General features: G+C 38.1%; 2 protein-coding genes across 3 annotated transcripts; both read left to right on the top strand.

Moving 5' to 3' along the window:
* The first annotated feature begins 744 nt into the window (after positions 1 to 744).
* Positions 745 to 9,079, top strand: LOC103501560 (uncharacterized). 2 transcript variants are annotated; one of them, XM_051081458.1, is made up of 6 exons: positions 754 to 953; positions 1,002 to 1,286; positions 1,375 to 1,412; positions 7,284 to 7,554; positions 8,032 to 8,318; positions 8,493 to 9,079. In XM_051081458.1, exons 1-6 carry the CDS (start codon positions 861 to 863, stop codon positions 8,932 to 8,934), a joined length of 1,416 nt encoding a protein of 471 aa, XP_050937415.1. In that variant the 5' UTR covers positions 754 to 860; the 3' UTR covers positions 8,935 to 9,079. The 2 variants fall into 2 exon arrangements, with proteins under 2 accessions (XP_050937414.1, XP_050937415.1); XM_051081457.1 differs by having other exon boundaries at positions 745 to 1,286.
* A 135-nt stretch (positions 9,080 to 9,214) lies between these two features.
* On the top strand, positions 9,215 to 11,130 carry LOC103501559 (probable polyol transporter 6). The gene is made up of 2 exons (XM_008465169.3): positions 9,215 to 9,634; positions 9,735 to 11,130. Exons 1-2 carry the CDS (start codon positions 9,460 to 9,462, stop codon positions 11,090 to 11,092), a joined length of 1,533 nt encoding a protein of 510 aa, XP_008463391.1. The 5' UTR covers positions 9,215 to 9,459; the 3' UTR covers positions 11,093 to 11,130.
* Positions 11,131 to 12,592: the final 1,462 nt, after the last annotated feature.

The following is a 12,592-nucleotide window of genomic DNA, read 5'->3' as shown; positions in this document are numbered from 1 at the left end:
AAAAGTGAGTAGTTAATAAAAATTGGAGTTAAAAGTACGAATTCTGAATCCTAAAAAACAAACTAAATTAAAACAAAATTCAAACCTGAATGGATCAATAGAAAGGTTTTGAAACATTGGAACTCAATCCAGAACAATCTAGAAAAACTAAGAACTAAAAGTTTAGGTTCCATTTGGTATTTATTTTGTTTTTGAAAACTAAACCTAACAAAATCACTTTCAACTTCAATTTTCTTCCTTTGTTATCAACGTTTTACCAATAATTTGAACAACCAAGTGAAGATTTGAAAAAAATAAGTAGATTTAAAAAATAGTTTTTGTTTATATAATTTGGTTAATAATTTAACCATTATATTAAAAAAATAAAAATGATTATAAGACAGGAAAAGAAAATAGAATTATAATATCTAAAAAAAAAAATAAAATATCAAAGAACTAAACATGTATTGTATTTTAAAATTTATGAACTAAATTGAAACTAAAGTGAAGTTATTTTTTTCGAATATATTGCAAATTTTGCAACTATTTATTGAAGTTTGATGAATCCAAATATAATGTTAGAATTTGAAAAAAAATGAAAAAAAGATTGGAATTCAATAATGGAGGAAGTATGAAAGTATAACTAAACATAACATTCCCTACTTCCAAAATAATTGGAAAGGGTGTTGTGTTATGACTTAGGAGAGCTCAAAAGGTTATATTTTTATTTATTTATTAATATGGTCCTAAAAAGGAGAATATATTTTTATTTTTCATTTCAGTTGTAAGTTCTCAACATTATCAGATTTTTTGGGCTTTGCCTTCCCACTCCTCTCTCTCTCTCTCTCGCTCTCCTTGCTTCCTCTCTGAGCAGAGAGGATATGGTCTCTAACTCACTCTCACTTCTCTTACCCATTTCCTTTCCTTCCATTTCCAAACCTGATTCACCTTCTTCTTCTTCTTCTTCTTCTTCTTCTTCTTCTTCTTCTTCTTCTTCTTCTTCTTCTTCTTCTTCTTCTTCTATCCCCACCAAATTTCCCTTCTTCACAGATTCTTCCAGATTCCCCAAGCGTTTTAGGTTGTTCCGGTGCCAAATTCCTGCTTCTTCTTCTTCTTCTTCTTCTTCTTCTTCTTCTTCCCTTTCTAATCAATTACGCGACGATGCCTCCCCCGACTCCTTTTTCCAGAACAATTCAATTGCTGATTTCATGAGGTTCAAACGGGATGGACCCTCTGCGGAGCTTCAGACTGCTATTGTTAGTTACAAAAAGAAGTTTCCATGGTCTATTCTCCAGCCATTTGTTCAGGTTTCGCCTCGAATTTCTAATTTTTCAAATCGGTATTCTTATTTTTTACATGGGGTTTCTTTAATTTTTGGTTTCTACTCTTTTTCAGGTTGATTTGGTATCAACAATTCATATTGCAGACAAAGAGTATGCCTACTCATTTTATCAAATTGTATCATCTTCTGTCTTTTCCTCTTGTCCGCTCGTGAATTGTTGGCTGTAAACTCATGTCTAGGAGATATAATTTATATGCAGTTTGATTTTTCTTTGGAGTTGTTTAAAATGGGGCCAGATGTATGTTTATGTCACAACAAGGGATCCACAACAATATGAGAAACTGTTACATTAGGAAAAAGGAAAGAGCTGCATTTTATTGAAACTGTTCTGTATCTGCAATTAAATTCAAAGGGTTAAGATAAAATTAGCTTTGGAAGATAGCAGGCAGAGACCTCTATTGAATCAATAAAGCAGATATCTAGCAACACAAATTTATAAACTTTCATTTTGTGGGTTCTCGGCACTGGCATGAACTCTCTTTTCATGAGCCTTTACTATTTTCCATGCTATGTGGGTAGTCTGGGTTTTAAATAAACTAATCCAGAATTGGTTGTAACTTGATAGATCCCGAACTTGTAGAAAATGATTTTAAGCTTTATTGAAGAATATAGAATCAGTACAATATAATTGAATTGAGTAAAACTCAATTCAATGGCTAGGGCACTCTTGTTCTTCTCTCTCTCAAGAAGTAATAAGCCAACTAATTTCCTCACAAATCACATAACTCCCTTTCTCACCAACAACTACCTATTTATACATGATCTCACCGGCCTACTAACTAACAGACTAACTAACAGTTTGTAGCTTATAACAACTCAGCCCATTCACATGTGTCACTTCCTCTTATTTTTCCTACTATACTGAAATATTATTGGAGGTCTAACATTATTCCTCCCTTCCAAATTCACCTTGTCCTCAAGGTGAAGATTCGGGTACCTGCACTTCATTTCTTCATAAACTTCCCAAGTTGCCTCATGATTTGGCTGCTCTTCCCAGCTCACCATAACTTCCCAGGTTCCTGTTTTATTTTTGCGATAGTCAATAGCTTCTACAGGATTAGCTTCCCACTCATAGTTCTCATTTAGCTGTTGACTTATTGGCTGAACATTGATGTGTTCCCCCACCAATTTCCTCAGTTGAGACACATGAAAAACAGAGCGGATTAATTATCAGGTAATTCCAGCCTATACGCAACTGGACCAATCCTTTCAAGGATCTTATAAGGCCTGAAATACTTGGCGAAAAGCTTCTCATTTCTTTTTCTTCTTAAGGAAATTTGACAATACGGTTTGACTCTCAAAAACACAAGATCCCCGACTTCATATTCCACATGTCTCCTTTTCTGATCCGCATATTTCTTCATCTGATCATGGGCTAGCTGCAAATGATCTCTTAGAGAAGCTAAAGCCACGTTTCTTTCTTTCAACTGTTCATCCAAAGTAGCATTTGTTGTTGTCCCATCACCATAGTAAATCAAAGGGGGTGGCTGTCGCCCATAAACCACTTGGAAAGGCGTCATGCCTAAAGCTCTCTGAAAAGTGGTATTGTACCAATACTCAGCCTATGGTAACCACGTATTCCACTCTTTAGGCTTCTCACTGCAAACATCGCAAGTAAACTTCCACTCCCTTATTTACCACTTCTGTCTCCCCATCTGACTGGGGATGGTACGCAGAACTGTTCAGTTTCGTGCCAGCTAACCGAAACATCTCCTTCCAAAAACTGCTAAGGAACACCCTATCCCTATCTGACACAATAGATGTAGGAAAGCCATAAGCCTTACTACCTCTTTAACAAACAATTCTGCTACTGATTTTGCTGAATACAGATGCTTTAGTGGCAAAAAGTGCCCGTACTTAATCAAGCGGTCCACAATTACAAAAATCACTTCAAAGCCTGCTGCTTTTGGAAGACCATCCACGAAGTCCATAGATATATCGCTCCAAATCTGTGTAGGAATTTCCAGTGGTAGCAACAATCCAGCAGGAGAAAGGGCCAATGTCTTATTACGTTGGCATACTAAATACTCTTAACAATATTTTTTAATGTATGCCTTCATGCCTTGCCAATACAACTCCCCTACTATTCTCTTATAAGTTCGTAAAAATCCAAAATGACCTCCCACGGCTGAATCATGATAAGTCTGTAGAATTGATGGGATCAAAATGGAGGACTCTGTAATTACCAATGATTCTTATATCTCAGCATGCCATTATGGATTTTGAACTTGCTGTCATTCTGTTCCTGCTCTACACTGAGTTCAGCTATAACTTTCTGCAGCTTAACATCCTTCTCTACCTCTTCTTTAATTGTCTTCAAATCAAGGAGAACCGGAGCTGTGATACTACACAATTGTGCAGTTGGAGGCATTCTCGAGAGAGCATCAGCTGCCTTATTTTCAACTCCTGGCTTATAAACCACCTCAAACGAATAACCCAAGAGTTCAGCAATCCACCTTTGGTACTGTGGTTGTATCACTCTTTGCTCCAACAAAATTTTTAGGGACCTCCGATCAGTTCACACAATAAATTTGGCCCCTAACAAGTAAGGTCTCCACCTCTGTACAGCCAAAACAACCGCCATTAACTCTCTTTCATACACTGGTCTTCACCTGTCTCTCATCGCCAATGTGTGGCTGTAAAAAGCAATAGGCCGTTTAGCTTGGATTAACACAGCTTCTATTCCAAAGCCAGGCGCATCCATCTCAATTTTAAAAGACTGATCAAAATTTGGCAGTGCTAGAATTGGTAAAGACATCATTGCTTCCTTTAGTTTGTCAAATGCCTCATCAGCTTCCTTACTCCATTTAAACCCTCCTTTCTTAAGCAACAGAGTAAGAGGAGCAGCAATAGCTCCATACTGATGCACAAACCTTCGATAATACTCCGTTAATCCGAGGAATCCACGTGTTTCTCGCAAATTTGTTGGTTTAGGCCAATCAGCTATGGATCTGATTTTTTCTGGATCCACTTCCCCACCATTTTCAGATATGATGTGCCCCAAATATTCCACTCTTGCCTTACCAAAACTGCACTTCTTTCTGTTAGCATACAATTCATGTCTTCTAAGCACAGCCAACACTGCCTCCATATGCTTCAAATGGTCCTCAATGTTCTTACTATAGACCAATATATCATCGAAGAAAATTAAAACAAACCTCCTCAAGTAAGGCTTGAATATTGTATTCATCGATGATTGGAATGTTTCTGGAGCATTTGTTAGCCCAAAAGGGATCACTTAAAACTCATAATGGTCTTCGTGTGTTTGAAAGGCAGTCTTTTCTACATCTTCCTCAGCCATTCTGATCTGGTGGTAACCAGCTTTCTGATCAATCTTAGTAAATAATGAAGCTTCTCAACAACTGGGATGAGGAACTTATCAGGGACAGTGACGTTATTCAAAGCTTTGTAGTCCACACAGAACCGTCAACTACCATCTTTCTTTTTAACCAAAAGTACTAGACTTGAATACGGACTAACACTTGGCCTTATAACTCCTGAAGCAAGCATTTCCCCCACCAACTTCTCCATTTCTTCCTTCGGTGGTATGCATAACGATATGGCCTTACATTTATAAGGTTAGTACCCATTTTTAAATGTATATAATGTTCGAATCTCCTTCTAGGTGGTAGTTTTTCTGGCCAGTCTACATTAGTGTACTGATCTAGCACAGTAGTTATTAATCCTTCTGTTTCACAACTTGTATCTGTTTCTTAAGGGGCTGTTCTATTTAACATCGCCATCTCTATTGATCTGCATTCAATCAAATATTCATGATCATGCTCCTCCCTTGTCTTTATTAAATTCTTCAAACTCACCCTTGATTTGGTGAGGCTCGGGTCCCCTTTAATACACACTTGTCTCTCATTATCATGGAATGTTAGAGTTAAATTTCTCCAATCCACCACTGTAACTCCCCGTGAATAAAGCCACTGCATACCAAGGATAACATCTACCCCTCCCAACTCTAATGGCAGAAATCCTCCTTCACACTCCACTCCTTCATTTTTACCTCCAAGGATTCACATATTTTCTTTCCTTGGATAGCTGTGCAACCCTAGGATTATGCCATAATGAGGCGTCTCCTTAATTGGTAATTGTAACGAATTCACCAATTTTTCAGACACAAAATTATGTGTGGCCCCGCAGTCAATCAAAATTACCACATCTTTATCCTATAACTTTCCTCTAACCTTCATAGTTCCAGGATCATTCAGCCCTACCACGGAATTGATGGATAATTCCACATAGGCTGCGGTATCATCTCTTACCTCCACCATCCTCCGTTATTTATTTTCGGTTTCAGCTTCTTCAATGATTTCAAACTCATGATTATTTGTAACCACAAACATTCTGAGATCACGTTGTTCTTTCATCTTGTACTTGTGGTCAGCCGAATACTTCTCATTACATCTAAAATACAGTTCCTTTTCTCTCCTCATTTGGAACTTAGCATCAGGTAATCGTTTAGATGTTCCCTCCTTTCGCACTTCTCCAGTATTCGAACTCCTCAGTGTAATAGTTCTTATAGGAAATGAAGTGTTTCCTTTACTATCACCTGTAGGCTGATTCATTACAGTTTTCACATTCGTTGAAGGCTGTGGTGGATATTTCCCCCAAAAAATCCATTCAAATTCGCTTCACCTCTAATTATTTCTTTGTTCTCCACCAATTGAGCCAACTACATCATCTCAGCTAGGCCTTTTGGTCTACAGAATGCTACTTCCGCCCGATCCATGGAAAGAGTCCATTCATAAAAGTCTCTTCCACAACTCTTTCTTGTAAATCCGACAGGGGAGCTACTAGCTTGTTGAACAAATTTCTATATTCCTCTACTGTTGTTTCTTGCCGAATTCTAAGAAAACGGCCACAGATAGATCCTTCTCTAGTGGATCGAAACCGTACTAATAGTCTCTCTTTTAAATTGGACCAGTTCACAAACTTCTCTCTTTCCTCTTGCGAACGATACCAATTAAGAGCCGGACCGTCAAAGCTAATAGTAGAAACTAACATTTTCTTCGATTCAGTCAGTTTATGTATTTGAAAATACCTCAACGGAAGAGCCAGGAATCGGGATCTTCACCAATGAAAACCGGCATTTCCACCTTTTTAAATTTGCTTTGATTTCCCGAGTTTTCGTCTGAATCGGCTTTCTTTTCGGCTCTGTTTTCTCCAATTTGTTGGCTGGAAGTCACTTTGTTCTCCTTTGATTTCATCGTCGATGACTCCCGCAATGTCGACTCAGTCAGTCGATCACTTATCATTGATCGCTCCTTCGCATTCGTCTCCATGTACGATAGTATAGCTTGCTGTTGCCAAGCTTTTTGGACACTAGACGCATCAATTCCATGTTCTTCGTAATTTCGATCAACGTTGCTTCAACCACCGGCATCTTACTCGACTCCTTCTTTATTCCGGTAATCTCTTGATCAAACATCTCCATCTTCTCTTCGATCCTTGTTTGAACCATCGTCAATACACTTCACCGGATCGGCGAGCTCTGATACCAAAATGATAGATCCCGAACTTGTAGATAATGATTTAAGCTTTATTGAAGAATATAAAATCAGTACAATATAATTGAATTGAGGAAAACTCAATTCAATGGTCAGGGCAATCTTGTTCTTTTCTCTCTCAAGAAGTAATAAGCCAACTAATTTCCTCAAATCACATAACTCCATTTCCCGCCAACAACTACCTATTTATACATGCTCTCACCGACCTACTAACTAACAGACTAACTAACCAGTCTGTAGCTTATTACAACTCAGCCCATTCCCTCATGTGACTTCCGCTTATTTTTCCTACTATACTGAAATATTATTGGAGGTCTAATATAACTATGGGAAGGTTTCAAGGGAATTTTCTTTTCATAACGATTGCTAGCTTTGATTTTGCATATTAGTTGATTTACTATATGGCTTTTCCATTGACTTTATATGTTCCCATCTATTTTGCATAGGTATTTTGAGGCCCTACAGAAAGAACTCGAGTCCTATGACTCTGTACTTTATGAGATGGTGGCTAGTAGGGAGAGCTTAGAAAACAGAAGAAATCCAGTTGCTATGAAAAAACTAAAAAGTTCTCGGTCACGAGGTCTTAATATTCTGGGTTGCATTCAACGGCAGATGGCTCGTGTTCTTACACTTGATTTCCAATTAGATTGCCTTGATTACCAGGCTTCTAATTGGTGCCATGCAGATCTAGACTATGAAACCTTCAGAATACTTCAGGTTTTTCCCTCCCTCACATCTTACACAATCGATTGAGCAAGAAACATATTTTTAAAGATGTCAAGATGCAGGTGATTGGAAATGGCCATTTTCATTCTCTGGTTGATTTTTTCACTTAACTAGTCTATGTACGATCATTTATGAAGTGGAAATTGTTGAATTGACAGAATATACTCCAAATATTCGAATCATAGCATTTTATAAGAATCTTTTTATGATCAATTACAAAAAAAGTAACTTCCCCATTTGATTTTTCTGTTGAAATAGTCGCTTTACATTTATGCCTTCTAGAGTGGTATAAGGCTGTTTAAAGTTAAAGAGTATGCTTCTTTATCAACTCCAAGATGACCTTGCTTCCTCTCGACTCCAAGATGACCTTGCTTCCTCATTTTTACAATTTTGGATCGTCTTTGACACCTGAAGGTCGATGTTATATGATGATATTTCGACACTGTATTTGATGGTATCATGTTACAGACAGAAAAAGGGGAAAACTTCTTTACATTTGCAAGAGACATGACTATACGATCCACCAAAGCTATGGTTCAGCCAACTGCAGTACCAGAAGATCTTGAACCTTGGAAGTCAAAGCTTCTCTGGGCATCTCGTGTGCTTCCTATGCCACTTGTTGGACTTCTTATCATTGGAAGTGTTTGTGCAGATGGGGGAAGTCAAGCATCAGAATTTCCAGAATTCGAAGCATTGTCAAGGCTTGATTTAAGTGCCGCGATGAAGGTTTTTCTGGCGAAGCGACTAACATCTGAGTACGTATAATTTGAATTCTTTAGCACGTTAGTTTCCTTATTAGTTTCAGAACTTCATTTCTATTTGAAAGCTAAAATCTAGAGGCTATTTGGAATTGAAATCGAGTAAATGCTTGAATGGGTGAGTCTTAGCTCAGCTATTTATGGATCTGATGTAATTTATTGTTGGTGAAGATTTACTCAAGTAACTGCTGAGGTGGAGGAGAGTTCTGTTATAATCGGCGAGAGAAATAAAGCTGCAACAGAAGCGCTTAGAGATGCCCTTGACAAGGGGCACAACAGAATCGCCATACTATATGGCGGTGGCCACATGCCTGACTTGGGGAGGCGATTACGAGAAGAGTTCGATCTCATCCCATGTCGTGTAAAGTGGATAACAGCATGGTCAATTACTAAGCGAAAACTAGCCAGCAGTTCTCTCCCATTTCTCAAGGCTCTGGCGGATGTCTCAGGTTGGCCATTGAACCGTTATCAAACCTTGGCACTGCTAATATTCTCCTCAGTCCTAGCCGTCGACCTCTGGTTCTGGGAACTCTTTTTTGGCACAGCCGCAAATTGGATCTCCGAAGTTGCCTTAGAAGTCTATCAGTACATTGATAATGTACAACTGATGTGAAAAACATTAATACATATCCTTTGCCGTTGTAAATAATTCAACCGGCGGCCATTGTTTCATGGGCCACTCAGAAAATAGAACAGTGAAGAACGTTGAACATAATTCAATATTGGATATCAATGTATTTTACGATTAGGACTTCTAATTATTATGCTTTGAATGGAAGCGTGTTCTAACTTCACAAAATTAGTTCATTTAGTAGAAACTTTCAGAAGTTGTACATTGATTAATTAAAGATATTTAATTGGCCATACCCATAGCAATTGATGCTTAATTTATATACTAACTTCCAAGAAAAAAAAATCAACAAAATATCTTTCAAGTGGCACGTCATATGAAACTAGGAATTGACGTGTAATTAGTTCCTAAAATAATGCCATTCATAGCAGATTTGGGCATTCCCTAAAACCTCCAAGAACTAAATCCTCACTCACCTACCAAAAAGAAATCAGAATTACATTTACATCCCTCTTATCTGCTTTATTTTCGCGCATCGAAATAGAACTGTCCATTGATATTCACAAAATGCCGCTGAAGACAAGCAACGAATTGGAGAGGGAGGCCACTGCAGTTCCTGCAGTGGAAGCCATTGAAGAGGAAGAACAAAGCTTAGGAATGCAATCCATGGGATTTGGGATCAACAAATACACTTTATTTTGCTCTATTTTGGCTTCCACAAACTCCATTTTGTTAGGCTATGGTATGTTTCTTCTTCTCTTTAATTTAATTAATCTCTTTTGGCTTTTTTTTTTTTTTTTTGCGCGTTTTGGGTTTCTGATATTTTGGGTCGATTCTTGAAGATATCGGAGTAATGAGTGGAGCTGTGCTTTACATCGAAGACAATCTCAAAATCTCTTCTACACAAGTCGAAATCCTCGTCGGATCGTTAAACATTCTCTCACTAATCGGCTCACTCGCCTCCGGCCGAACCTCCGATTCAATCGGCCGCCGATACACAACATTCCTCGCATCCACAACATTTCTAATCGGCGCTTTACTAATGGGTCTCGCCCCATCTTACCCTCTCCTCCTTGCCGGCCGAATGATCGCCGGCATCGGCGTCGGTTACGCCCTAATGGTCGCCCCAGTCTACACAGCAGAGCTCTCTCCGTCCACATCCCGCGGCCTCCTCAGTTCCCTCCCGGAGATCTTCATCACATTCGGTATTCTACTCGGCTACATCATCAACTACGCCTTATCCGGTCTTCCCCCACACATCAACTGGAGAATCATGCTCGGACTCGCCGGAATCCCGGCGATAGCCGTCGGATTAGGCGTTCTCACGATGCCCGAATCCCCACGTTGGCTCATCATGAAAGGGAAATCAGAAGAAGCCAAAAAAGTGTTACTCAAAATCTCATCAAACGAAATCGAAGCAGAAGAAAGACTGAGATCAATATCCGGCGCCGCGGCGGCAGGCAGCAGCTGGCACGGGCAAGGGGTTTGGAAGGAACTACTAATAAACCCCACAAAGCCAATCCGGAGAATGTTAATAGCCGCCATCGGAATAAACTTCTTCATGCAAGCATCAGGAAACGACGCCGTAATGTATTACTCACCGGAAGTATTCCGAGCAGCTGGAATCCACGAGAAACGGCATCTGTTCGGCGTGAACGTGGTAATGGGGATTACAAAAACCTGCTTCGTTATGTTGTCAGCTGTTTATCTAGACCGATTCGGAAGACGGCCGCTGTTGCTGGTGGGTTCAATTGGGATGACGGTGGCGCTAGCGTTATTGGGCCTGGGCTCGAAAGTAACGAAAGAGGGAAAAGGAAGGCCGAGATGGGGAGTAGCATTGAGTGTAATAGCATTATGTGGTGACGTGGCGTTATTTTCAATTGGGCTTGGGCCTATTACATGGGTTTATTCTTCGGAGATATTTCCAAATAGGATGAGAGCTCAAGGTTCGAGCTTGGCGATTTCGGTGAATAGATTGGTGAGTGGAATCGTGTCGATGACGTTTTTGAGTATTTCGAAGGAGATTACTTTTGGGGGGATGTTTTTGGTATTATCTGGAATCATGGGTGTGGCTTCACTTTTCTTTTACTTTTTTTTGCCTGAGACTAAAGGAAAAAGCTTGGAGGAAATGGAAGTTTTGTTTCAGGATAAGGTTAATAATAGCAAAACTGATAGTAATAACTCTTTGCAGGTTGAATAATAGAGACATTCTGATCCTGATGCGATCAATTTTAACAACTCCCTCCCTTTCTTCCACCAATGTTGAGTTTTTTGTTTCTTCTTCTTCTTCTTCTTCTTCTTCTTCTTCTTCATATTGTTATGTTAATATTTTGTTGGGTTTGGAGATTTTGTGTTTGTGCTTTGTGGATCATTCAATTTGCTAGCTCCTTGTACATTCCAATCCCATTCCTGTAATTGGTTCATTTTTTAAAATAATTTAAATTGAATTTTACCGACTAATTCTTTTATTCATTAAATAGTAGACAAAACTAATACTTATGGTTTTACTTTTTATTGTTTATTTGGTAAGCAATTTGTTTTATATTTTTAAATTTACTAATCTCGCCAACATTGGTAAACCATTTACTGATCTTACCAACATTGGTAAACCATCTACAAAACTTATGCGGTAAACTCAAATCTGGATCTTTAATTATTTTTTATTTCATATTTTTCCTAAACAATCAATTGATAGAGAAAAAAAAGAGATGATTGACCAACGAAGGTGTGGTGGTTGACGGAGGTAAGCGACAAGGAGATGAAGCATTGGCCGACGGAAGTTGGTGTGAAGTAGTGCTAGTTTGTGTAATAAGATGTTGGGGGAATGAAAAATAGAGAGAGAAAAGTGGTGAACGACGATCAACAGCTAGAGACGTGGTGCAATCGACAGAGTTAATCAATCATTGGGAGGTGGAGAGGAAGCGGTGACTGATGGCGCGGAGGAGTGTTGTGTGAAAAAGTTAAAAATTTAATCTCTCCGCTTATTTATATATAGGAAAATTGCATTGGGTGGTACAATACAAATCTAATTTAGCAATATTAGTACCAACCTTTTCAATTTTACAAATATAACAACTTTTTAATTTTGGTTGATATTTTTTATTTTATTTTTTCATTATTTCAATATTGCCCTTCTATGCTATTTTCTCTTCCTCTCTTGTTTCTTTCTTTATTGTTCTCCTTCATTCTTCATTTTCTTCTTCTCTTCTTCGTCGTTCTTTTTCACGATTTCTCCTATTTCTCCACCGTCTTTCTCTTCTCTCTTTAGTTTCGTTCTTTTAGATTTCTCCTTCTTCATCGGCTTTTTTTTAATCATCTTCTCCTCGTCTTCTTCTTCTATTCTCCTTATTTTTTCTTCAGAAAAAACAAGAATTATGTATGTATTTTTTCCCTTTTTTGAAGCCCTAATATTATTTCTGTGAATTGCTCATATATTGTTATCAAAATTAGGATTACGATTTGTTCTTCCTCATCTCTTTTATTTGTTCCTAACATCTTTTATCGAAAAAAGTTTCGTAGATCAGTTTGGTTTTATTTAGTTATGTTCGGTTCTGTTTTTTCTTAAATTTGTATCAATTTTTTATATCAGTGGTATGATATACTTATATTATATGTATTAGTTAACTGATATACTTACTACGTGTTTTTTATTTTTCCAAAATTGTTGCAGTTCATTGTAATTATGGTTAAATTGGCAGTA

The sequence above is a fragment of the Cucumis melo genome, chromosome 2, assembly GCF_025177605.1.
Source record: "Cucumis melo cultivar AY chromosome 2, USDA_Cmelo_AY_1.0, whole genome shotgun sequence".
Classification (NCBI taxonomy): domain Eukaryota; kingdom Viridiplantae; phylum Streptophyta; class Magnoliopsida; order Cucurbitales; family Cucurbitaceae; genus Cucumis; species Cucumis melo.
The sequence above is the reverse complement of the archived record's forward strand: the minus strand, read 5'-3'. Positions and strand labels throughout refer to the sequence as shown.